General features: G+C 38.2%; 1 protein-coding gene across 1 annotated transcript in view; it reads left to right on the top strand.

Annotated features, from left to right (window-relative positions):
• The window catches only part of MYO16 (myosin XVI), a 563966-nt gene that overhangs the window by 527862 nt on the left and 10968 nt on the right, over window positions 1-25136 (top strand). Inside the window, exon 34 of the mRNA XM_032246200.1 lies at window positions 2557-2648. Within this exon, the coding sequence (XP_032102091.1) occupies window positions 2557-2648 (92 nt within the window). The remainder of the gene's footprint in view (window positions 1-2556; window positions 2649-25136) is intronic.

Here is a 25136-nt window from a genome sequence, read left to right on the forward strand (position 1 = left end):
AAGTCTGCAGTGCTACCTGTTGTCTCCAAATTGTGGTCCATTTCCATGAAACCTCCTTGTGTTTTGTTGACTTACCACATTTGTGTTCTGAGCCAGGCATGTCCTTCTCGACTCTCTTCACCTTCCACATTTCTCCTCCTCCTGGAAGGCCCAGGTCCTTTGGCAACACCACCATGAAGTTTTCTCCGGTCCCCTCCGTCAGAATTAATTCTGGCCTTCTCCAAGACCCTATTCATTACCTGTATTCAGTCTTAATCCTGAAATCATTCTGCTGTGTGTTTAGCTTCACGGCCATTCTCATTGAAAGATGAATGTCCTCAAGGGTGGGGGCTTTTCTTCGTTCTTCATCATATTTCCCAGCACTGTATGCATGGGTTGTTGATGAATGTTTTTAACCTTAATTTAATTGACTCTGTGTAGCACTCAGCAGGCTATTGATTGGTCCCTGAGTTTGTACCCTTTCAATTGAGTTTCTCTTTTGATTATGAGATCCAGCTTCTAATTTTATTTATTTGTTTGTTTGTTTATTTATTTTGAGATGGAGTCTCACTCTGTCCCCCAGGCTGGGGTGCAATGGCACAATCTCAGCTCACTGCAACCTCTGCCTCCTGGTTTCAAGCAGTTCTCCTGCCTCAGCCTGCGGAGTAGCTGGGGCTACAGGTGTGCGCCACCATGCCTGGGTAATTTTGTATTTTTAGTAGAGATGGGATTTCACTATGTTGGCCAGGCTGGTCTCGAACTCCTGACCTCAGGTGATCCACCGCCTCAGTCTCCCAAAGTGCTTGGATTACAGGCATGAGCCACCACACCCAGCCCAAACTTCTTATTTATAATTTAGTTTTGAAAAGTGGATCACAATTGTCTTCTCCTGCCTCAGATCCCCTGTCTTAGTAAGACACCTGGTGAACTGGTTTCTCTATGGTTCCTCTAGAAGTGGAGATTTATCTTGCTTGTCAGTCAGCCGCTTCTCCCCAGCACCCCATCCTTTATTCCCCTCAAAGAGGGGGTCCTTCACATGGATCCCAAGCCCTTTGTTGTACTCGGCAACCTGGAAACATTTTTTTTTTTTTTTTTGCCAACTGTCTGCTTTATCTAGTTTCTTGAAATTTCATATTGTGCCTGATCTTGGATTGCCACACTCCCTTCCACCTGTGCGAATCTCAGGCTGCTCTGACACTCACTGTGATTAGAGCCTTTCCTGTGTCCTGTAGACACTTCCCACGTAGCACCTGAGGCTACTGCTGCTGCCTGTGGCCGAGATCTGTTCTCCAGCATAAGACACCACCCCACCCACCCACTGGCCACAGTCCGCCCAGTCCTCATGAAGTTAGCCTTTCCATAACAAGGTATCTCTACATGTAACAAGATCACCTGGAAGGCCTTGGCATGTGTTGACAGGATTCTGTGGACTTCCCTGAGGAACTCTCTCCTATAATTGGAAAAGTGTACACTGATTGTCAAATGATTTTTAATTTAGGACTCATGTATATGTTTAATCAATTATACTGTGCTCGTTAATTATGCTTTCAGAAGAGCGTAGTAATCACTTCAGTATTTAAAGTTCTCTGAGCTGAATTCAGTTTGTCGGGTTCTTATTTCTCTTTTTGTCTGTTCATGTTTATTAACCGAGTCACTTGGTGTTGATGCGTGATGCCTCTATCACAGCGGTTCTCAGCCAGTGTAGGAGGGATGACTTTACCCTCCAAGGAATGTTTGGCAATGTCTGGGAATATTTCTGGGTGCCCCAGATGGGTGTACTGCTGGTATCTAGTACGTAGGGGTCAGGGATGCTGTTAAACATCCTGAAGTGCATGGGACAGAGCCCACTGCAAAGAACTATACAGGCCAAAATGCCAGTAGCGTGGAGGCTGAGAAACTGCTTTTACCATAAAGGATCATTAATAGCATCATTTGCTACCTTGTAGTGACTTCGTGTTGCTGGGGGGCATGTAGTTTCATAAACCTGCGGCTTATCCTACGTGATTGCTCGTGAATTGGTGTGTTGTGAACCGGCAGCTCTTCCAACCTTTTCCTCATGGAAATTCAGCCAATCTCTTTGCTTCCTTTTGCACAAAATGAACTACAGCCAGTGGAATTAATCGGACATGCAGGCTTAGTTCTGCGCTATCTGACTTTCATTCACTTCCTCGCCTCCCTGCAGTCCTGCAAAAGACAGTCACACTCTGGCATCTGCAGTCACCCCAGCGACTCAGTGGCCCATCACCAACCCCAGATGCTTCTTCAAACCTTTTCAGTCTCTAGAAGTTTCCCTTCTCCCCTCCAGTGCGTGTCTGCTCACTTTTGTGCTGTTATCACATATTTCCTTGTTATCATTGTATCTAGTTGGCAGGGTATGTCCTTTTTCCTAAATGAAGCTGCCACAGTACTGTGCGTGCCCATGTTTCGTTGTAAAATGTAGTATTTAGTTTGTATTTAAGGATAATCATTTCAGTTCGTAAAAGATAACAATTCTAGTTTGTTGTAATGAGTGCAGGACTGACTTTATTTGGAAAAAGGAGACACTGTTTAACTCCTGATCTGTGTTGACCTCAATAGGTTTATCCGAAGAGGACGGATACTCACGGTTGTCTGTGAGTGGCACAGGAACTTCGTCATTTCAGAGACACAGGGACAGTCACACCACTCAGGTAATGACATCTATCTGCTGACCTGTACAGTGACAAATGGAATTCACTTATGACAAGGCATTCGTTAACTTGTTACCAATAGATGCTCTGTGTGAAATGGAGAGCTCGGCTGCCCTCACCTCTGCCCCGCACTCCTTCAGCTGAATGGTCTCTCTCGACCTCAGCTGACTACAATTTTCTGCCTGTTTTTAAAATAAAGAACAATGTCCAAAACAACTAAAACATCATAAGTAGTTTTAGATGGAATATTGTAGATTTAATTTATATTGTGGTACTTTAAAATTACTGTCGGGTGAAGATATATTAAACCTGCTGAATGAAGTTGCTATGCATTTGACCTTGGCTAAAACAGGACGACTCGAAGTGACCACACCTGGGAATGAAATGCTTGAGCCACCTGTGGTTTCATTTTATCCCAGCTATGACCTCCAATTCCATCTAATTCACACTCATTTAAATTATGACATGATGAGAACTTAGTAAAATCAAAATGAGATTGCAGTTCACAAAACTGTTTGGATGTGTATTACTGATTCCATGTCAATGTTTCATGTGTCTGGCCCTAACAATTTCACCAAAATAAACAAGATGATCACTTTAAGAGGAAAAGAAAAAAGCCCACTGGTGCTTTTAGAAAGTAAAAAGTGTATATTGTAGAATAGAGTGTTTTCTCCTTTTTTTTTTTTTTTCTTTTTCAAGACAGAGTCTCACTCTGTCACGCAGGCTGGAGTTCAGGGGCATGATCTTGGCTCACTACAACTTCTGCCTCCCAGGTTCAAGTGATTCTCCTGCCTCAGCCTCCTGAGTAGCTGGGATTACAGGCACCCACCACCTCACCTGGCTAATTTTTGTATTTTTAGTAGAGACAGTGTTTTATCATGTTGGCCAGGCTGGTCTTGAACACCTAACTGTGTGATCCACCTACCTTGGCCTCCCAAAGGGCTGGGATTACAGTCTTGAGCCACCATTGTTTTCCTTTTGAATATTGTTGAATTTTAAAATATACTTTAAATAATTATCTTTAAAATATATAATGTTGCATTAAAAGTGATGAACAAACCACAAATTAGAGAGATTTTGTTATCAATATATTAACAGATTATTGCTTTAGCAACAGGATTCTCATTTTATCTAAAGTTGCAGCACAATTCTTACGTCAAACATCTACATAAAAATCTAAAATAACTTCAGCCAAGTATCCAGATGTTTCCATGAAATCAACTATCCAGCTAATGATAAGCTTTCATTGGAATATTTAGCATTATGGAGGCGCGTCTATATTATCAGCTGAGATTTTTCTAAGTAATACTGATGAGGTAGTGAGAAAAATCAATAATTTGAATCTTAAGAATAAATTTTAGTAGGCAATCTACTGAAAGCACTTGCACTGCTATCCTGTCACTGAAATAGAAAGAAAATGCTGATTGGTTGCAATAATAGATCGTCCCAATCTCCCCTCTGTTCCTTAGAGATGTGTCTACGTTACCTTGTAAGCATCACAAATGCTTCATCTGAGCTTGTGCACAGGGGAACCTCCTGCTCATAAACACTGGTTTGATTTTGGTATTATAAGCCTGATTCCTGTACATTAGAACACAATGCTAGGCCGTCTGACATCCTTTCCAGGCCTGCCCCTGCAATTCGGTTCTTAGACAAAGGGAGTCATTTGAAAGAAAGTATATACAGTAGGCAGCTTTGTGACTTTTCCTCTCCATTTGGCTAAGAATCAAAGAGAGTTGGGAAAGGTCATCAGGAATCATTTTCCGCTCTCGGATTTCAAAGAAGGCTTGTTTTCAAATGCAGACATCTCTGATGAAGCAGGAACTGCCAGTCATCTTGGGCCACATTCTTTTTTTCAAGGAAACTGAAAACCATGTTTATTTTCTTTCCATGCAAATTGTGGGCACTCACCTGATGAGACAGATTCCTTACTGGTGAGAATCTGGAAGAGTTATGTGAAACTATGTGTTTAATGCCTTTCAGAATTTCTCTGTCATGTGACACTTAATACAAGAAGTGTGGACACACACAGGGAAGCAGGATTTTAGCTTTTCTACTAATGCAATTAAATAGAAATTCTATAAAATCCAGTCCCAGACAGATTGGGCATGTAGCAGTAAAATTAAATGCTAACCAAAAATGAAATTTCTCTTTGAAGATGCCTATATTTTCATTAGCCTCACCAGCAGTTTTAATAAAATCCCGTCAAGGAAGATAAAATGTCTGGCATTATGTTAGTTGAAAAAAGAGAAAATAGAGTCAGTAATTTGCCGAAGATCATACAGACAATTCACTGAGTGCACAGATTGAATGGAAATCAAGATTATATGTTTCATTTCTGAGAATGAACTAGTTATAACCCATTAAAAGGAGTAGAGGAGTCATTCAACTGTTTCATAAAATTCATCTATTTATTTATTTTTGAGACAGAGTGTTGCCCAGGCTGGAATACAATGGCACAATCTCAGCTCATTGCAACCTCTGCCTGGGTTAAAGCGATTTTCCTACCTCAGCCTCACAAGTAACTGAGATTACAGGTGTGCATCACCATGGCCAGTTAATTGTGTATTTTGAGTAGAGATGGGGTTTCATCATGTTGGTCAGGCTGGTTTCAAACTCCTGACCTCAAATGATCCCAACCTGCCTCAGCCTTCCGACGTGCTGGGATTATAGGCTTAAGCCACCGTGCCCAGCCTGCTTCATAAAATTAAAAAAAAAATTTTGGTTCAAAATAAAAGTCTTCACTAGCCATAGTGGACATTTGTGATTTGTCTTTTTCCTGCCAGTCCCACATTTATGTTTCACACCTACAGTGATGGAAATACAAGGGAAGGGACTCCCTCTTCCTCCCCTGCTTTGATAGCTGCACAAATGCATGTGAGATGGGCTCAGCCAACCTACCTACCACGGATACAGAGTGAGGGACATGTAATGGAAGGGACATCAAAGGGCCTGGCTCCATGGGGTGACATTGGCTAGTAGTGGCTCCATGCAGCACCAGGAGAAGAATATTAGTGAGAGAAGAGCTTTGCTCAGAGCATGCTGCTCCTGCATCCACCTCACCCACTCGCCAGACCTTTTTGTCACAGTTCAAGTCTTTCCTTTGCCTTCCAGTGAAGCCTCCACCTGCCTGACATGTCCAGATTTAGTTTCCTTTGCTTAGAAATCAGAAGTTTGACTAATACACACATTTAATTTTATTGTTATTATCCATAAAGTTTTATATCCAAACAAGTATTTTTTTTTTTTACACTAAGTGTACAAACTCTTCATTTGTTCTCAAAACAGACACAAAACATTTTCTGACAGGGCTAGCGCTTCAGTATATGGTGCTTGTTTATGTAGAAAAAACATGTAGCAAATGTAGTTGATGTTGTACTCCATTATAATTTTTTATTAATTTGAAACTATAATGGCTTTACATAAAAGTAGTGAAAGTTAATTTTACGTAAAATATTTGAAAATAGCAAAAGCGGGGGCATTTGCTGCGCTGTGCATGGGGCTGTGTTCATGTGTGCTCCTTTTGTAGAGGGCTTGAAAGACCTGTGCTCTGTGCTTCCCAAGTGCTGGGCATGAATAAAACCACGGCGAGAGATGACATCATGGATTTCCACACACTGGCCCTTGAGGGAGCTTAGTGGCAGTTCCCAGGACTCGGATCTAGAATTTCGTAGGTTATGGAAGTATTTTAAACTGGCTTTGGAATTAGACAGCATTTCTGAAAGGAATCTGACATTTATCTGCTTGCCGTTTTATGAGTTTTTACATTTTTTTAAGTTTACGCTATTTGGCGTGATGCAATCCTTTAGAAGTAACACGGTGGTGAGAGGCTCAGCAGTAGAGGAGATGCTGAGAGCGTCATCCACATGAGAATGACTTCTTGGCATTTTTTGCCGTGATGGCAAACCTCTGCTGACTCAGAGGGCCAGGTAACCTGACACAGGAAACCCACAATTTATAAATAGAGCAAAAGCATGAAAGTCACAGAGAGGCGGGAGGATGTCCTCAAGGCAGAATGATAGCAGAAGGGGGCACGAAGAAACAGAACTGTGTGGTGCTTGCCCTCAGCATGAGGATTTCTAGTTACACATCTGTTTAAGGTCCACACCTGACATTGAGATGAGAGATGTTTAACTTTTGCATTTGAGCACGGGCTAACACTATCTACATTGAATTTTGACTCTACCACCTTTCCTTCATGCCTTCCTATTCCTCTCACGGTCTGCTCTCCACAGTAACATCGTGGGCTTTATGTTCTTTTATTTCCGTTATGGGCATTTATCATATGTCTTGCCAAGTTTTAAAAAATATTATTTTGTTTTTGTAAAGCATATAAAAAGTTATTGTGAATATTGATCACATTCAGATATTCATTGTAAGAAATCATTCATGGTCTTTGATAAAATCATGGAGTCTGGGACCCAAGATCTTAATAAATATCCAGCCTACTCCTGCCATAGCTGCCAATGAAAGCTGTAATAAAATCAATATGTAATGGATTCACATCAAAAAGTAAATGGTTATGTGGTTTGCTTTACTGAATGATCAAATAAACCTTTTTGTAATGTCACATAGCAACAAAATTAAGAGTTACAGAGCACTAAATAAACCCAATGCCTTCTTTCTATATTCATTGTATTTGTTATATAGACTGAAATATATTATAGCATGAAATTAAAACAAATTGTGTTAGATAAAATAATGAAATGTAGAAATATTTCATTTAATCATCAAATGATAATTCTAAAGATATGTCAGGGAGCAGAAACTAGATAACCCTTTCAAAAGGAAACATATGAATGTGTATTTTATATAATCATATATGAACTACAAAGAGAAGGAGATCTAGCATACAAAGCTCTTTCACACAGCCAACGTTCAGGGAATCCGTACCTACCACTGATGACTTACAGATTATGTGCAAGAAACGACGGTGGTTAAGTTAATTTGATGGTATGGGAAAGGTCATGTCCAACAGAGATAAATAGAAATTTGAAAAATAAAAACCAAAACGTATCCTGTATTTTGTATTTTTCTATCATAAGATTGCACTGTATTTATTAACATATCCTAAGTGTATATAAATGCACAATTTTTCTGATTAAGACACTATTATCAACAAGGAAGATTTAATTTTAAGAGAATAAGAAATCAGAGTAGTGACCATGTTTGTTCGTTTGTTTGTGTTTTGAGATGGAGTCTCCCTCTGTCCCAGGCTGAAGTGCAGTGGCATGATCTTGGCTCACTGCAACCTCTATCTCCCAGGTTCAAGTGATTCTCTTGCCTCAGCCTCCTGAGTAGCTGGATTACAGGTGTGCACCACCACACCTGGCTAATTATTTTTGTATTTTTAGTAGAGACAGGGTGTCACCATGTTGGTCAGGCTGGTCTCAAACTCCTGACCTCAAATGATCTGCTTGCCTTGGCCTCCCAAGGTGCTGGGGTTACAGGAGTGAGCCACCGCACCTGACTGTGACTATGTTTTAAAGAGGAAAAAGTCTTGTGATACTTCTGCAAGCTCACCTTCTAGATGGGAAATCTGCAGTTAGCAATGTTATTGTATAGTGGAGGAGTAACAAACAATTGAAAACGTGGCTAACTATAAATTCTAGGTAACAATTTCAGTATTAATTTAACTGTTTTTTAAAGAGAAGAAAAGAAAATAACTAGATAAGAATCACAGATTCATTATTTGTCATGTAAGTGCACAAACATGATAATTTTGGGGATCAGTTAAAGAAAATATATGTCACCTGCCTAGCATGCTGCCTGGAATACTGTAGGTGATAAAAAAGAAAAAAAGCAAAAAGCTTGCTTGCTCTTGTTACTCCTTTCTTTGCAGGGTTAATATTGTGAAAAACAGTTCTGAATTAACATTGTAGATGCTATCTAAAATATGTAGGAGATTAGATTGGATCAAGAGAACCCAACACTTATGTGGGACTTTGGTAAAATCTATTATATGTGTGATTTTTAAAATAGAATATTATAAACTTAGAAAGAAACAATGATTAATGAAACACCCACCTTTAGTAAGTCTTAACATTTTGCAGTATTTACTTTAGAGCTACATTTTTGGAAAAACATGTATCCTAGTTCTCAGTCTCATCCCTGCCTACCACACCAGAAGTGAGTCATCACAGTGAAGTTTGCACATAGCCCTTCATCCATGTTTGCACCTTTACTGAGCATAGGTGTACCCATAAATCATATCACATTCACAAGTAATAACCAATGATATGCATGCCTTTAAAATGTAAAAAAAAAATAACAGTCTCAGTTTCTACAGATTATTCTGCAAACAGCTTCTTCTTGTTGCTGCAGAAGGACTTTTTTTTTCTGTTTTGATACATGTTTCTCCTACTTGTTATTTTATTCTAAGTATTAGCTCCAGGTGAAATGTAGACTTTAGGGTTGACACCTGTAGTCCCAACTACTCAGAAGACTGAGGTAGAAGTATGACCCGAGCTCAGGAGATTGAGGTTGTGGTGAGCGGTCTTCACACCATTGCACTCCAGCCTAAGCAACAGAGACCCTCTTTCTCAAAAAATAAAAAATAAAACTTTAGGGCCAAGGTATCAATACAATAAACTTCTGATGACCAGCACATACTTAGTGCAAAATTATATTCATATTCCTTCAACAAGCATGGCAGGGAGCAAGCTCAGGAGGAGGGAAAGACATTAGGGATGGAAGGGCAGGTGCGCATGACCTGTTGCTGCTGGTCCTAGGGTGCTGCGGTGCCCCAGGGAGCCAGAGGAGCAGAAGGCAGACTACTTTTTAGGTGCAAACATGCCTCCTCCATTGGAAACTTTTCTAAGAAACAAGTCCCATTTAATACGGTCATGGTATTTCTTAAGAACATGTTTACAGATTGACAAAAGTGAATGGAAAACTTACATCAAAATCATTTCTAAGTTATCAGTGTTACAAGCCATGTTACTATTAAGAACACTGAAAATGCCTCTAATTTACAATTGGAAAAAAAAATGCCAAAGGTTCTCCTAGAAGTGGAAGTGCTAAGTTTCTGCTCATGGACATAGTCAACCACAGTGGTTATTGCCAAATTACTCCCCTAAAAGGTTAAATCAATGTATATACTTTTAAAAGGGAGTGAAGTTTTTCATCTCTCCTGGTAAACACTTGGTTTAATTATTCATTTTATTTTTTTGCCAGTAGGATAAATGTAAAATGGATATTATTGTGGTTTTATTTTACATTTCCTGGTTGCTAAGCAGTATTTTCACATATTCTCAGGCTTGCTAATCCAAATACATGCTTTTCTTATTTCCTAACTGGTTTGCATGATTTTCCTGATGGTGTTAGGAATTTTCCACATATTCTGCATAATATTCCGTGCCAGTTTCATGCAGGGCAAACATTTTGCTTATTGTGTTTTCTTGGTCTGTTTAGCTACAGGTTTATCAATTTTATTGATTTTTTAAAAAGTAGCTTTTGATTTTATTGATTATCTATATTGTTTTTCTGTTTTACTGATTTCTGTTGTTTTTTATTTATTATACTTTAAGTTCTGGGGTACAAGTATAGAATGTGCAGGGTTTCTACATAGGTATACACATGCCAAGATGGTTTCCTGCACCTGTCAACCCGCCATCTACATTAGATATTTCCCCTAATGTTATTCCTCCCCTAGCCCTCCACCCCCTCACAGGTGCCAGTGTGTAATGTTCCCCTCCCTGTGTCCATGTGTTCTCATTGTTGAACTCCCACTTATGAGTGAGAACATGAGGTATTTGGTTTTCTGTTCTTGTGTTAGTTTGCTGAGAATGATGGTTTCTGGATTCATCCATGTCCTTGCAAAAGACATGAACTCATCCTTTTTCTTGCCTGCATAGCATTCCATAGTGTATATGTGCCATGTTTTCTTTATCCAGTTATCATTGATGGGCATTTGGGTTGGTTCCAAGTCTTTGCTGTTCTGAACATTTCCACAATAAACATACATGAGCATGTGTCTTTATAGTAGAATGATTTGTAATCCTTTGGGTATATATCCAGTAATGGGATTGCTGGGTCAAATAGTATTTCTAGTTTTCAATCCTTGAGGGATCACCACACTGTCTTCCATAATGGTTGAACTAATTTACACTCCCACCAACAGTGTAAAAAACATTCGTATTTCTCCACATCCTCTCCAGCATCTGTTGTTTCCTGACTTTTTAATGATTGCCATTCTAACTGGCATGAGATGGTATCCCATTGTGGTTTTGATTTGCATTTCTCTAATGACCAGTGATAATGAGCTTTTTTTGATACGTTTGTTAGCTGCATAAATGTCTTCTTTTGAGAAGTGTCTGTTCATATCCTTTGCCCACGTTTTGATGGGGTTGTTTTATTCTTGTAAATTTGTTTAAGTTCTTTGTAGATTCTGGATATTAGCCCTTTGTCAGATGGATAGATTGCAAATATTTTCTCCCACTCTGTAGGTTACCTGTTCATTCTGATGAGATTTTCCTTTGCTGTGCAGAAGCTCATTAGTTTAATTAGATGTGATTTGTCAATTTTGGCTTTATCGCCATTGCTTTTGGTGTTTTAGCCATGGAGTATTTGCCCATGCCTGTGTCCTGAATGGTGTTGCCTAGGTTTTCTTCTAGGGTATCTATGGCTTTAGGTCTTACATTTAAGTCTTTAATCCATCTTGAGTTAATTTTTGTATAAGGTGTAAGGAAGGGATCTAGTTTTGGCTTTCTGTATATGGCTTGCCAGTTTTCCCAACACCATTTATTAAACAGGAAATCCTTTCCCCATTGCTTATTTTTGTCAGATTTGTCAATGATCAGATGGTTGTAGATGTGTGATGTTATTTCTGAGGCCTCTGTTCTGTTCCATTGGTCTATATATCTATTTTGGTGCCAGTATCATGCTGTTTTTGTCACTATAGCCTGGTAGTATAGTTTGAAGTCAGGTAGTGTGATGCCTCCAGCTTTGGTCTTTTTGCTTAGGATTATCTTAGCTATACAAGCTCTTTTTTGGTTCCATATGAAATTTAAAGTAGTTTTTTTCCAATTCTGTGAAGAAAGTCAATGGTAGCTTGATGGGGATAGCATTGAATCTGTAAATTACTTTGGAAAGTATGGCCATTTTTATGATATTGATTCTTCTTATCCATAAGCATGGAATGTTTTTCCATTTGTTTGTGTCCTTTATTATCTCCTTGAGCAGTGGTTTGTAGTTCTCATTGAAGAGTTCCTTCACATCTTTTGGAAGTTGCATTCCTAGGTATTTTATTTTCTTTGTAGCAATTGTGAATGGGAATTCACTCATGATTTGGCTCTCTGTTTGTCTTTTTATTGGTGTATAGGAATGCTTGTGATTTTTGTTCATTGATTTTGTATCCTGAGACTTTGCTGAAATTGCTTATCGGCTTAAGGAGATTTTGGGCTGAGATGATGGGGTTTTCTAAATACACAATCATGTCATCTGCAAACAGAGACAATTTGATTTCCTCTTTTCCTAAATGAATACACTTTATTTATTTCTCTTGCCTGATTGCCCTGTCCAGAACTTCCAATACTATGTTGAATAGGAGTGGTGAGAGAGGGTATACTTGTCTTGTGTCAGTTTTCAAAGAGAATGTTTTCAGTTTTTGCCCAATATCATACTTTCAGCCCAGTACAATATTGGCTGTGGATTTGTCATAAACAGCTCTTATTATTTTGAGATGCTTTCCATCAGTACCTAGTTTTTTGGGAGTGTTTAGCATGAAGCGCTGTTGAATTTTGTCGAAGGCTTTTTCTGCATCTATTGAGTTAATCATGTGGTTTTTGTCATCGGTTCTGTTTATGTGGTGGATTACATTTGTTGATTTGCATATGTTGAACCAGGCTTGCATCTTAGGGGTGAAGCAGACTTGATCATGGTAAATAACCTTTTTGATGTTCTGCTGGATTCTGTTTGGCAGTATTTTATTGAGGATTTTTGAATTAATGTTCATCTGGGATATTGGCCAGAATTTTTGTTATTGTGTCTCTGCCAGGTTTTGGAACCAGGATGATGTTGGTCTCATAAAATGAGTTTGGGAGGATTCCCTCTTTCTCTGTTGTTTAGAATAGTTTCAAAAGGAATAGTACTGGCTCCTCTTTGTACTTCTGGTAGAATTTGACTGTAAATTCATCTGATCTTGTATATTTTTTGGTTGGTAGACTATTAATTGATGCCTAAATTTCAGAACTTGTTACTGGTCTATTCAGGGATTCGACTTCTTCCTGGTTTAGTCTTGGGATGGTGTATATGTCCAAGAATTTATCCATTTCTTCTAGATTTTCTAGTTTATTTGCAAAGAAGTGTTTATAGTATTCTCTGATGGTAGTTAGTATTTCTGTGGGATCGGTGGTAATATCCCCTTTGTCATTTCTTATTGCGTCTTTTTGATTCTTCTCTCTTTTCTTCTTTATTAGTCTGGCTAGTGGTCTATCTATTTTGTTGATCTTTTCAAAAAACTAGCTCCTGGATTCATTTATTTTTTTAAGGGATTTTCATGTCTCTATCTCCTTCAGTTCTTCTCTGATCTTAGTTATTTCTTATCTTCTGCTAGCTTTTGAATTTGTTTGCTCTTGCTTCTCTAGTTCTTTTAATTGTGATGTTACGGTGTCGATTTTAGCTCTTTCCTGCTTTCTCTTGTGGCCATTTAGTGCTACAAATTTCCCTCTACACACTGCTTTACATGTGCCTCAGAGATTCGGATACATTGTGTCTTTGTTTCAAAGACATCTTTGAAACAAAGAACATTGTTTCAAAGAACATTGGTTTCAAAGAACATCTTTATTTCTGCCTTAATTTTGTTATTTACCCAGTAGTCATTCAGGAGAAGGTTGTTCAGTTTCTATGTAGTTGTGTGGTTTTGAGTGAGTTTCTTATTCCTGAGTTCTAATTTGATTGCACTGTGGTCTGAGAGACTGTTTGCTATGATTTCCATTCTTCTGCATTTGCTGAGGACTGTTTTATTTCCAATTATGTGGTCAATTTTAGAATAAGTGTGATGTGGTGCTGAGAAGAGTGTGTATTCTGTTGATTTGGGGTGGAGAGTTCTGTAGATGTCTATTAGGCCTGCTTGGTCCAGATCTTAGTTCAAGTTCTGGATATTCTTGTTAATTTTCTGTCTCATTGATCTGCCTAATATTGAGAGTGGGGTATTAAAGTCTCCCATTATTATTGTGTGGGAGTCTAAGTCTCTTTGTAGGTCATTAAGAAGTTGTTTTATTTATCTGGGTGCTCCTGTATTGGGTGCATATATATTTAGGATAGTTAGCTCTTCTTGCTGCATTGATCCCTTTACCATTATGTAATACCTTTCTTAGTCTCTTGTTGGTTTAAAGTCGGTTTTATCAGAGACTAGGATTGCAACCCCTGCTGCTTCTTTTTTTCTTCTTCTTCTTCTTTCCAGTTGCTTCGTAAATATCTCTCCATCCCTTTATTTTGAGCCCATGTGTGTCTTTGCACATGAGATGACTCTCCTGAATACAGCACAGTGATGGGTCTTTACTCTTCATTCTGTTTTCCAGTCTGTCTTTTAATTGGGGCATTTGTCCTATTTATATTTAATATTGTTATGTGTCAATTTGATCCTGCCATTATGATGCTAGCTGGTTATTTTGCTTGTTAGTTGATGCAGTTTCTTCATAGTGTCGATGATATTTACATTTTGGTATGTTTTTGCAGTGGCTGGTACTGGTTGTTTATTTCCATGTTTAGTGCTTCCTTCAGGAGCTCTTGTAAGGCAGGCTTGGTGGTGACAAAATCTCTCAGCATTTGCTTGTCTGTAAAGGATTTTATCTCTCCTTCACTTATGAAGCTGAGTTTGGCTGAATATGAAATCCTGGGTTGAAAATTATTTTCTTTAAGAATGTTGAATATTGGCCCCACTCTCTTCTGTCTTATAGGGTTTCTGCAGAAAGATCCATTATTAGTCTGATGGGCTTCCCTTTGTGGGTAATGTCACCTGTCTCTCTGGCTGCCCTTAACATTTTTCCTTCATTTCAACTTTGGTTAATCTGATAATCATGTGTCTTGGGGTTGCTCTTCTCAAGGAATATCTTTGTGGTGTTGTCTGTATTTCCTGAATTTGAATGTTAGCCTTCCTTGCTAAGTTGGGGGAGTTCTCCTGGATAATATCCTAAAGAGTGTTTTCCAACTTGGTTCCATTCTCCCCATCAGTTTTAGGTAACAATCAAACATAGATTTGGGTTTTTCACAGTCCCATATTTCTTGGAGGCTTTGTTCATTTCTTTGCACTCTTTTTTTCTCTAATCTTGTCTTCTCACTTTATTTCACTGAGTTAATCTTCAATCTCTGATACGCTTTCTTCTGCTTGATCAATGTGGCTACTGATACTTGTGTATGCTTTACAAAGTTCTCATGCTGTATTTTTCAGCTACATCAGGTCATTTATGTTCTTCTCTAAGCTGGTTATTCTATTTAACAATTCATATAACCTTTTCTCAAGGTTCTTAGCATCCTTGCATTGGGTTAGAACATGCTCCATTAGCTTGGAGGAGTTTGTTGTTATTCACCTTCTGAAGTCTACTTCTGTCAAGTCGTCAAACTCATTCTCCATCCAGTTTTGTTCCTTTGCTGGTGAAGAGTTGTAATCCTTTGGAGGAGAAGAGGCATTTTGGTTTTTGAAATTATAGGCTTTCTGGGCTGATTTCTCCTCATCTTCATGGATTTATCTACCTTTGGTCTTTGATGTTGGTAACCTTTGAATGGGGTCTCTGAGTAGACATCCTTTTTGTTGATGTTGATATTATTTCTTTCTGTTTGTTAGTTTTCCTCTGTCAAGCTCCTCTGCAGGTCTGCTGGTGTTTGCTGGAGGTCTACTCCCAGACCTTGTTTGTCTGGGAAACACCAGTGGAGGCTACAGAACAGCAAAGATTGCTGCCTGTTCCTTCCTCTGGTACCTTCATCCCAGAGGGGCGCCTACCAGATGCCAGCCAGAGCTCTCCTGTATGAGGTGTCTGATGGTCCCTACTGGGAGGTGTCTCCCAGTCCAGATACATGGGGTCAGGGGACCCACTTCAGGAGGCAGTCTGCTGGGGATCCACTGCTTCCTTCAGAGTTGCCAGGCAGGGACATTTAAGTCTGCTGAAGCTGTGCCCATAGCCACCTCTTCCCCCAGGTGCTCTATCCCAAGGAGATTGGGGTATTATATATAAGTTTCTGAATGGAGCTGCTGCCTTTTGTTCAGAGATGCCCTGCCCAGAGAAGAGGAATCTAAACTGACAATCTGACTGCAGAGGCCTTGCTGAGCTGCAGGGCTCTACCCAGTTTGAACTTCCCAAGAGATTTGTTTACACTGTGACAGGAAAACCACCTACCAAAGCCTCAGCAATGGCAGATGCTCCTCCTCTCATCAAGCTGGAGCATTCCAGGTCAAGCTCAGACTGCTGTGCAGCAATGAGAATTTCAAGCCAGTGTATCTTAGCCTGCTGGGCTCCGTGGGGGTGGGACCTGCTGAGCCAAATCACTTGGCTCCCTGGCTTCAGCCCCCTTTCCAGAGGAGTGAACAGTTCTGTTCCCTGGCATTCTAGGCACACTGGGGTATGATTTAAAAAAACAAAACAAAACAAAACAAAAAAACTCCTGCAGCTAGCTCTGTGTCTACCCAAACAGCTGCTCATTTTTGTGCTGGAAATCCAGGTTCCTGGTGGCATAGGCACCAGAGGGAATCTCCTGGTCTATGGGTTGTGAAGACCTTGGGAAAAGCACAGTATCTGGGCTGGATTGCATGGTACACTCTCTAATGACTTCCCTTGGCTAGGAGAGGGAGTTCCCCTACCCCTTACACTTCCCTGGTGAGGTGATACCCCACCCTGCTTCAGCTTGCCCTCCTTGGGCTGTACCCACTGTCTAACAAGTCCCAATGAGATTTACCAGGTACCTCTGTTAGAAATGCAGAAATCACCCGCTTTCTGCAGTGATCCTGCTGTGAGCTACAGGCAGGAGTCATTCCTATTCAGCCGTCTTGCCAGCCTCTATTTTCTTTTCCTTTGCTTGCTTTGCGTTTAATTTTCTCTTTTTCTGTTTTCTTAAATAGATAGCATAGATCACTGATTTGAAGTATTTCTTTTCTCCTAATAAAAGCGTTTAATAGAGTTATACATTTCCATCTCAACACTATAATAGCTGCATATCACAAATCTTAATTTGTTTTGTTTCCATTTTCATTCAGTTCAAAAAATTTTCTAATTTCCCATGGGACTTTTGACTAATATTGATGCTTTCCAAGTATTTGGGGTTTTTCAGGTACCTTTCTGCATTCTAGTTTAATTCTGCTATGATCTGAGGGTATGCCTTGTATGATTTCAGTTCTCTTAAATGTAGTAAAATGTTTTATGGCCCAGGATTTGACCTGTCTGTGTGAAATTTCCTTGTGCACTTGAAAAAAAATTTGTATTCTTCTTCCATTGACTAGAGTCTTCTTGAAGAGTAGAGTAGGTCAGGTTGGTTACTCATGTCCACATCCATGTCTCTGCTGGCTTTCTGTCTGCATTTTTCATCTATTACTGAGAGAAGAGCACAGAAGTCTCCGACTACGCTTTGGCTTTGTTCACACCTTTCGGTTTCATCAGTTTTTGCTTCATGCATTTGGAAGCTGCATTTTAGATACAAAGACTTTTAAGATTATTGCATCTTTTGGTGAAGATCTTTTCATCATTAGATAATTTCATTTTTTATTTGTATTTCTTTGTCATAAGTCTACTTTGTCTGAAATTAGTATAGCCATTCCATTTTTTTCCTCATTTTCCACAAGGTATTTTTTTATCATTTACTTTTTAAAAATAGTTTTATCAAGATATAATTCGCATACCACACAACCCATGCCTTTAAGTTATGTAAATTCAGTGTTTTTTCTTAACTTCTTAATGTTGTGCAACTATCTCTACAATCTAATTTTAGAACATTTTGCCTCCTCCTCCCCAAAAATTCATCCCTTCAATGTGTTTATATTTCTGTATTTGACATGAGATTTCTGTAAGCAACATAACAGATGAGTCTTATTTATTTTTATCTGATCAGATAATCTTTCATCAGACCATTTCTATTAATGTAATTACTGATATTGTTAGATTTAAGTATGTATTACACAGGTTCTCTAGAGGGACAGAATGAACATGATAGATGAATATATAAAGGGGAGTTTATTAGGAGAATTGACTCACACAATCACAAGAAGAAGTCCCACGATAGGCCATCTGCAAGCTGAGGAGAAAAGAAGCCAGTCCAAGTTCCAAAACCTCAAAAGTAGGGAAGTCAACAGTGCAGTCTTCAGTCTGTGACCAAAGGCCTGAGAGTCCCTGGCAAATCACTGATGTAAGTCCAAGAGTCCAAAAGCTGAAGAAGTTGGAGTCCAATGTTCAAGGGAAGGAAGCATCCAACAGAGGAGAAAGATAAAGGCCAGAAGACTCAGCAAGTCAGCTCCTTCCATGTTCTCCTGCCTGCTTTATTCTAGCAGTGCCGGCAGCTGATTAGATGGTGCCCGCCCCCAGTCCACTGAGTCAAATGTTAATCTCCTTTGGCAATACCCTCACAGACACACCCAGAAACAATACTTTGCATCCTTCAATCCAATCAAGTTGACGGTATTCACCATGACAAAGTATATTAGTTTTATTATGTGCTTTTCTGATTGTCCCTGCTGTTTTCATTCTTCTGTTTCCTTATGATGGCTTCTTACAGATTATTTTGATATTTTAAAAATTCCATTTTACATAACCTGTTGGTAAACTAAAATTGTAATATATACACACCTGATTTCAGTCCACCCTGGTCAACCGTCTTGGTCCCTCACTCTTTATCACCTGTCTTTACTTAGCAGTGTTGTCTCATGTGCTACATCTATGTACATTGAAACGCCCCAGGCCGTGTTGCAACTTTCAATTTTGAGAGTCATACAGGGAGAAAATAGTCGGGAAACATTGTCTTTTACGTTAACCCAATACTTAGAATTTCTGTGGCTCTCCTTCATTCCTGAAGTTCTGAGTTTCTTTCTGGTATGATTTAACATCAGCTTAAAGATCTGCCTTTAGCATTTCATTTACAGTAGGCCCAAGAAATCTTAGTTTTCTTTACCTGAGCATGCCATTATTCTGCCTTCATTCTCTGCATTTTGATTCCCTACCACAATTTGCTTGTTTTTCATTGTTGTGTTTCTGTTAACTTTCCCAGTTACTCAGATAGATGTTTTGTATTTTATAGAAAGTTTGAGTGGTAATCAGTGAGAGAATTAGACTGTAGTGGGCTTGCCGGTTTATGTGTTTATCCCACATCAAGTTTTAATGTTAATATAGTCAAATTGATTAATCCCTACCTTCACGGTTTGTACTTGTGTTGTTCTGTTTAAGAAAATCTTTCTTATACAATTTTTTAAGGGAAAAAATTCTTTTACTGCTGCCTGCCATAAGGATATCATCCTATTATGTTTTTATAAAGTTTAGGTTGATTTTTTACATTTAGAAATTTAAGCTACCTGGACTTTGTTTTTGAGAATGATATGAGTTAGCAACGTAATTTTACCTTGTTTTTTGTTCCAAACTTTTCACGACATAAGGCTGTGCTTCTGGCTTCCTGCTAATACTGAGTATGTCGCCTCAGTGACATACAGTCAGTCAGTATAATATAATCATCTGTGTGTATGTGTGTGTGTGTACCTTGATAGACCTGTGAGCTTATAGAGAGTACATTAAATGCATCTTAATTGCTTTTGAATTCCAAACACAAAGCATTCAATAATTTGCCAGCTCAGTGTAATTGTTAACCAGTAACAGCCCCAGAAGAATTAAGAGAAACGGACTGATATATTATTCCCTAACTTGACTAAATATTTTTAATTTAATTCCATGTTAAAAATGTATCAGTAAACTTGGTAGTTAGGATCACAGGCAGTTGCTTCGCTGACTAAATTAAAGTGAAGTCACATTTTGTACAGTGATTGGCTTGTAAAGTTATATAATTTGAAAGTGACATAATGAAAATGACTATGGAACATCCCTTACATTACCTATCAAGAATAATATACAAGGTTTGTAATTCCATTCAATTATATGCATGCATTTACAAGCAATGCATAAAGCAACTTAATGCATATCATTCTATACATTTAGCATTCCAGGAGAGTGGATCGCATGCAATTGGATTTTCAAAGGCTCATTCACTGATCAGCAGCTCTGCTTGTGCTATGCGTAGGTCTGGGCACTTGGGATACCTTGCTACAAAGCAAACATGCTTGTCCTCATAGAAGTTAAATTCTAGCATGGGAAAGTAAGCAATATTCAAGTAAAATGTGTAATATACTAAAAGAAAGGAAAAAAAACCATGGAAAGTAGAAAATGTTAAACAGGGTAAGCAAGGTTTGGAGGGACCAGAGTAGAGAGTGGTGAGGAGGAAGGTTGGGTGGAGTTGCAATTGTAAATCAGGGATCAACAAAAGCCTCCCTGAGCAAAGATATGCAAGTCAGGGAGAGACCAGTGCTGAAGTCCGGGGAGAGTGTTCCAGGCAAAGGCAATAGCCGAGGCCCTGAGGTAGGAGCATACCTGCATTGCAGAATGGCCAGTGTGACTGCAGTGAGATTACTCTACTTGTCACTAGATGTTCGAGTGGGGTTGAAATTACCGTAAGTGTTAATTCTAGGAAAGGGATACTTTCCAGTTATGAACTACAAGAGGCTACACATAGAATACCAATTATGACTGTATTATATTACAACTTTCCTTAAAATCATTTTACTAGGTTTGGAAACTTTAATCTGTTCAGAGTATAAGTAAAGGTTAAACGTTTGCCTTTTTTGTAAGTTGAAAATATTACACGTATAGCTTCGTTTCTGCTCAAGAGATCAGAGAATTAGAAGAGAGACTCCAGGGAACCTGGGCCCCGTATTTTCTGACAATTTTGAAAGCAAATTTCAGGCTAAGAGAATAGGATTTCCATTATGCTGAAATAGAGTCAGCTAACGCTGATGAAGGTATGTGTTTTATGACCTCCGTAGACCCACTAGACCTGAGTTTTCTCTAATTTATATGATTACATTATTATTTGAAACTGTCACTTTGTATTTCTGACTCTGTTTCTAAAGTAGATGAACTGTGATATTGAAAAGAAGTGTCATGCAGTCAGTAATACAAAGAGCCTAGATTTTGAAGCCCAAGTGGATTTAAATTAATTTTATACATTTGCAGGTGATTTTTACCATCTGTTTCTAGAATTTAGATTTAATTTAATTTAAAATATTTACTTTCATATTTTGCCTACTTTAGCAGAGTCTTGTTTCTTTTCCTTCCTAACCCTCCTTGACATCTGTTTTTCTTTTCTCTAACATTTGTACCCACATTATTTCCTCTGACAGTAGCTTAAAGGCACTGCTATTGGCCCCAGAGTCACGGTGGCAGATGCTGTGCCTGCCAAATCCATGCCTTCCCTTTCTTAATCGCAAAGCTAAACTACATGCCCCAGCACCCTTGTGTTTAGGAGTCATCATCTGACTGAGACTAGCTAATGGAATGAGAGCCTTAGTGAGGGGTACCATTTACAAGTGCAGCCCATGCAAACCAACCTTGCCTGATCTTCTGTTATCTTTCTCACCCCAAAGCTGGATACAAAATCCTCCAAGTCTCAAAAAGAGGCCAGATTCACTTATGGTGACACAAAAGGTCACCCACTCATCAGATTGTGGCTTCAATATGAGCAGGAAATATCCTTCTTTTGTGCCAAGCCACTGATACTTACGATTTATCTGTTATAGCATCTTGGGTAAGCTAACTGGGACCTCTTCATCATTTATTTGCTAAATATTTTATTGTTGCTGTTAGGCAATAATATTTGTGGTACCTAAGTTTAGCTTTCATTATTCAGTAATCTTTATTCTTTAAGATAGCCAAAATCATGCCTCTTCATGCCTTCCAAGGATAGAATTATAGGAATATGGCTAATAAGAAACGTTAATACAGAATAATGATCAGTTGGTGCTCCATCAGGCCACCCTTTACACACACACACACACACACACACACACACACACACACGTATATAAAGTTCATAACTCTCAAAAATTGTTCAAAAATAAATGAACTTAATTTTGCTGAAGGAAAAAGTCACTTCCCTGTAAAAAATTGGACACCCTGAGAAATAGAAATATTTTAATAGGTTCGGCACTTTTCGAGGGCATTCAGTGATTATACAGAAGTGCCTCTCTTGCCCCAGCTCTCAAGCCGTCACTAACAGGTCAGTGGAGTTTAGAGTTGCTAATGGATTCCATTGAGTTGTTAATCTGTGCCCCTTTCCAATTATAGTTGATGTTTTTAAATCTACTTGGACTGGGTTCTGTTAAAATACAGTTTCACAAAATTATTTTCTTCATTCCTATTTAATTCTATTTAATACTGTTACACATGATTAAATTGCATGATTATTTCTGGAAAAAACTATTTTGAGAAATTACTGAATTCATAGTTAAACTGTGTCCTGCAAGACAATGTAAATTAAGATACCGGGTAATGTAACAAGCTGGAAGAAGTCCTTCTGCTTGAGTCCTCTCTCTGAAAGCTGTGGGTGCCATGCCACCGTGATTTTGACCCTCGCTTTCCTCACCTTACCTCCTTTCCTAGTTACTCACAACTCTATTGTGACTCCAAAGTCAACTGTCAAACCCTATACGACATCTCACAGGGCTTTTCTCTCTCTTGGTTTTATAATAATTATATACATGTAAACAAAACATGAATACCATTTGTTATACCATCAACCCAACTGGCCTTTCTTCTTCTTGTGTCCCACTCATCCTTTTAGTCCAGATCAAATCACACATCACATTGGTCATACTGCCTTTAAATGAGTTGTTTCTCCTCTGTATTCCAACAGCAGTAATCACATATATGTTATTAATCAATTAATGCCATTCTGCCTTTTAAATTTTTTGTGTCTGTGTCTTGTCTAAGCATCTTTATTTTTAATACATTTTTATGGATTTATATCTCATTCCTCAGTATGAATGAAAACCCCTTGATGGAGGTGGTCGGATTGTGTGCATCTGGCTTACTCCTATAGAACCACCACAGTTCTTTTCATTTTCATAAACATTTGAAGCACATTTATTAATTGATTGACAGGGAAAACTTTTTTGGAAGGCAGTGTAATTAATACACATAAAAGTTGACTGAACTCAACTGTACCTGAATTGGCTTTTTGACTCTACAACTTTCTAGCCAAGTGACTTTAGGCTGGAAAGGTGACTTTCTGCATCTATGAAATGAGGCTAAAGATATTTAACCCGCACATTTCACACAGTTGTGAGTGTCTACTAGAGCACTAACATGTGAAAATGCTTTAAGGATATAAGACAATATCATGAAGCTGATACTGGAAATGGGCCTCAGAAACCTTGAGGAGGCACCCATCAGGCAGGGTATTTTAATTTGGACGTACAAACCAGGACGCTTGTAGGGAAGAAAAATAGAATTCCAGGGTGTGTTCCACATATATCTTGTTGGGTTGAAATATAGACACTGTGTCACAATGGATGATGACGAGGCTAGAATAATTCAGTGTGGCCAGAATACACAGAACTTTCTCGAAGCATATGGGCTTGATTCTTTCTTTAGGCTAGGGGAAAGCAGTGGCATTAAAGCTTTTTGAGCAAGTAAATTATATAGACAGAGTTTTTTCTCTCTAAAGAAAGTGGCAAGAGAACAGAGTTCATACCAAATCCTTATCCTAAATGTCACAAATTAATTATATGGCATGATTTATAGTAAAATTTTAAGTTTTTATTTTATAACTTTCAGTTGGTATGAGGAAACATATACGTTCACTCATCAGAGTCCATTTTTACTCACAGCTATGTGTAGAGAGGTTAAAATCAGCTGCCAAATGCAAATAAATTTGTATTTAAATTACACTAAGTGTGTTCCAATATAGTGTTACTTATTATAAAAGTAAAAAATAGTTGTTGATATTTTTAAAGAAATTAAAGCATCCAGATAAGGTAAAAAATGCAAATCCTCTCTCTCACTTTCCTTCCTCACTATTGTCCAGATATAGCTACTCTTGTTTCCAATAAAACTTCTACCATGTCTTTTAAAGGATGTTTTCCCCTTTGTTTAAACCTTAAGCAACAAAGGAAACAAAATCCCAAGAATGAATTTAATTGTATTGCTATATAAAAGAATATTTCTGAATTAGGAAGGCCCAACTCTTTTAAAAAATCAGAAGTGCTGTTTTTACTTTCAGATAATTTTTTTGGTTCTTTAGAAGTATAGATACATGTAAGCTTTTAATCAAAGACTTTTTAAAATCACATTTTATGCTATATCTTTAGGATTTATTTAAGTAGACCTTGGTTTTACAGACTCTGTTTTTTCAAATTTCATTTTCCAACATTTTTAATTCTTCAACATCTTGTTAGCACCAAGTAGAAATGTGATTTGCATTTGAAACACTAATATTCACTATTCAGTCAGCCAAGACATTTCCTTCTTTTAATTTCCATAAATGTCAGTAAATGCCTCTTTTCACCTTTGGGTGAATAGTCAATAGAAAAATCAATTCTGTGACAAATGAACAGCAACATGATTTTACATATGAATTATTTAACAAAGACTATTTTTATCCTTGAAGGGAAAGACTTAAGTTAAAAATCAGCAGCAAATTATTAATTTACATTTATTAATATGATCCACAGAAATGCATATCCATAGAAGGTGAAGAAAATTTACATTTTATTTTTAATTAGTTCATGCCCTGTACCTCATAATTGTCCAATAGGAAATTATTGAAAATTAGTAAATATATACATAAGCAATAAACCTCATTAAGCCTTTAGATCACGTTTCATTTTCCTCCAGATTGTGAGAGATTTAGTGTTTTGTAACCCCTGATAATAAGTGAACTAATTACAAGTGGCTCACTTTAGAGAAAACACTTGCATAATCTCCGTTTTTACATCACTTTATCAAACTCTGTCTTCCTATCTAATTGATATCTCCCGGATGTTAGGAGCCACAAGATGCTTCATAACATAAGTATAGAAATTGAAACTAGATTCATGTCTTGAATGTCTAAACTTCAAATCACCAAGGTTTTCTCAATAACACAATAAAACCATTTTTTAAATCCCCACACTGAGTTGTCAAGTTAGTAATCACTAGTATCTTAAGTAGTATTGTAATTTTCTAAGAATTACCATTTCTGTGAAGGAATCTTCTTGTTGGAAACCTAATGAATGGAAGGGATTTTGTTTGAGGGTGAGTATTGCAGCCCATAGGGAATTGGGTCTGGATCATGATCATTTATGTATCTGTTCGCACATGCTGGGAGCTTGAAATGCTTTTCTGGTCTTCAGAGGCATAGACATTTATTGAATGTAAATGACTTAGCTTTTACCTTATATAATTATTTCTTAAGAGCAGAAAGGAGAACATAGTGGTGTTGGAGGTTTAACTCAGGTCACATTTTAGGTGGTCTAAACTGACAGGAGGTGGC

This window comes from Sapajus apella, unplaced genomic scaffold, assembly GCF_009761245.1.
Source record: "Sapajus apella isolate SASKATOON/1434 unplaced genomic scaffold, GSC_monkey_1.0 scaffold60, whole genome shotgun sequence".
In the NCBI taxonomy this organism is placed as follows: Eukaryota; Metazoa; Chordata; class Mammalia; order Primates; family Cebidae; genus Sapajus; species Sapajus apella.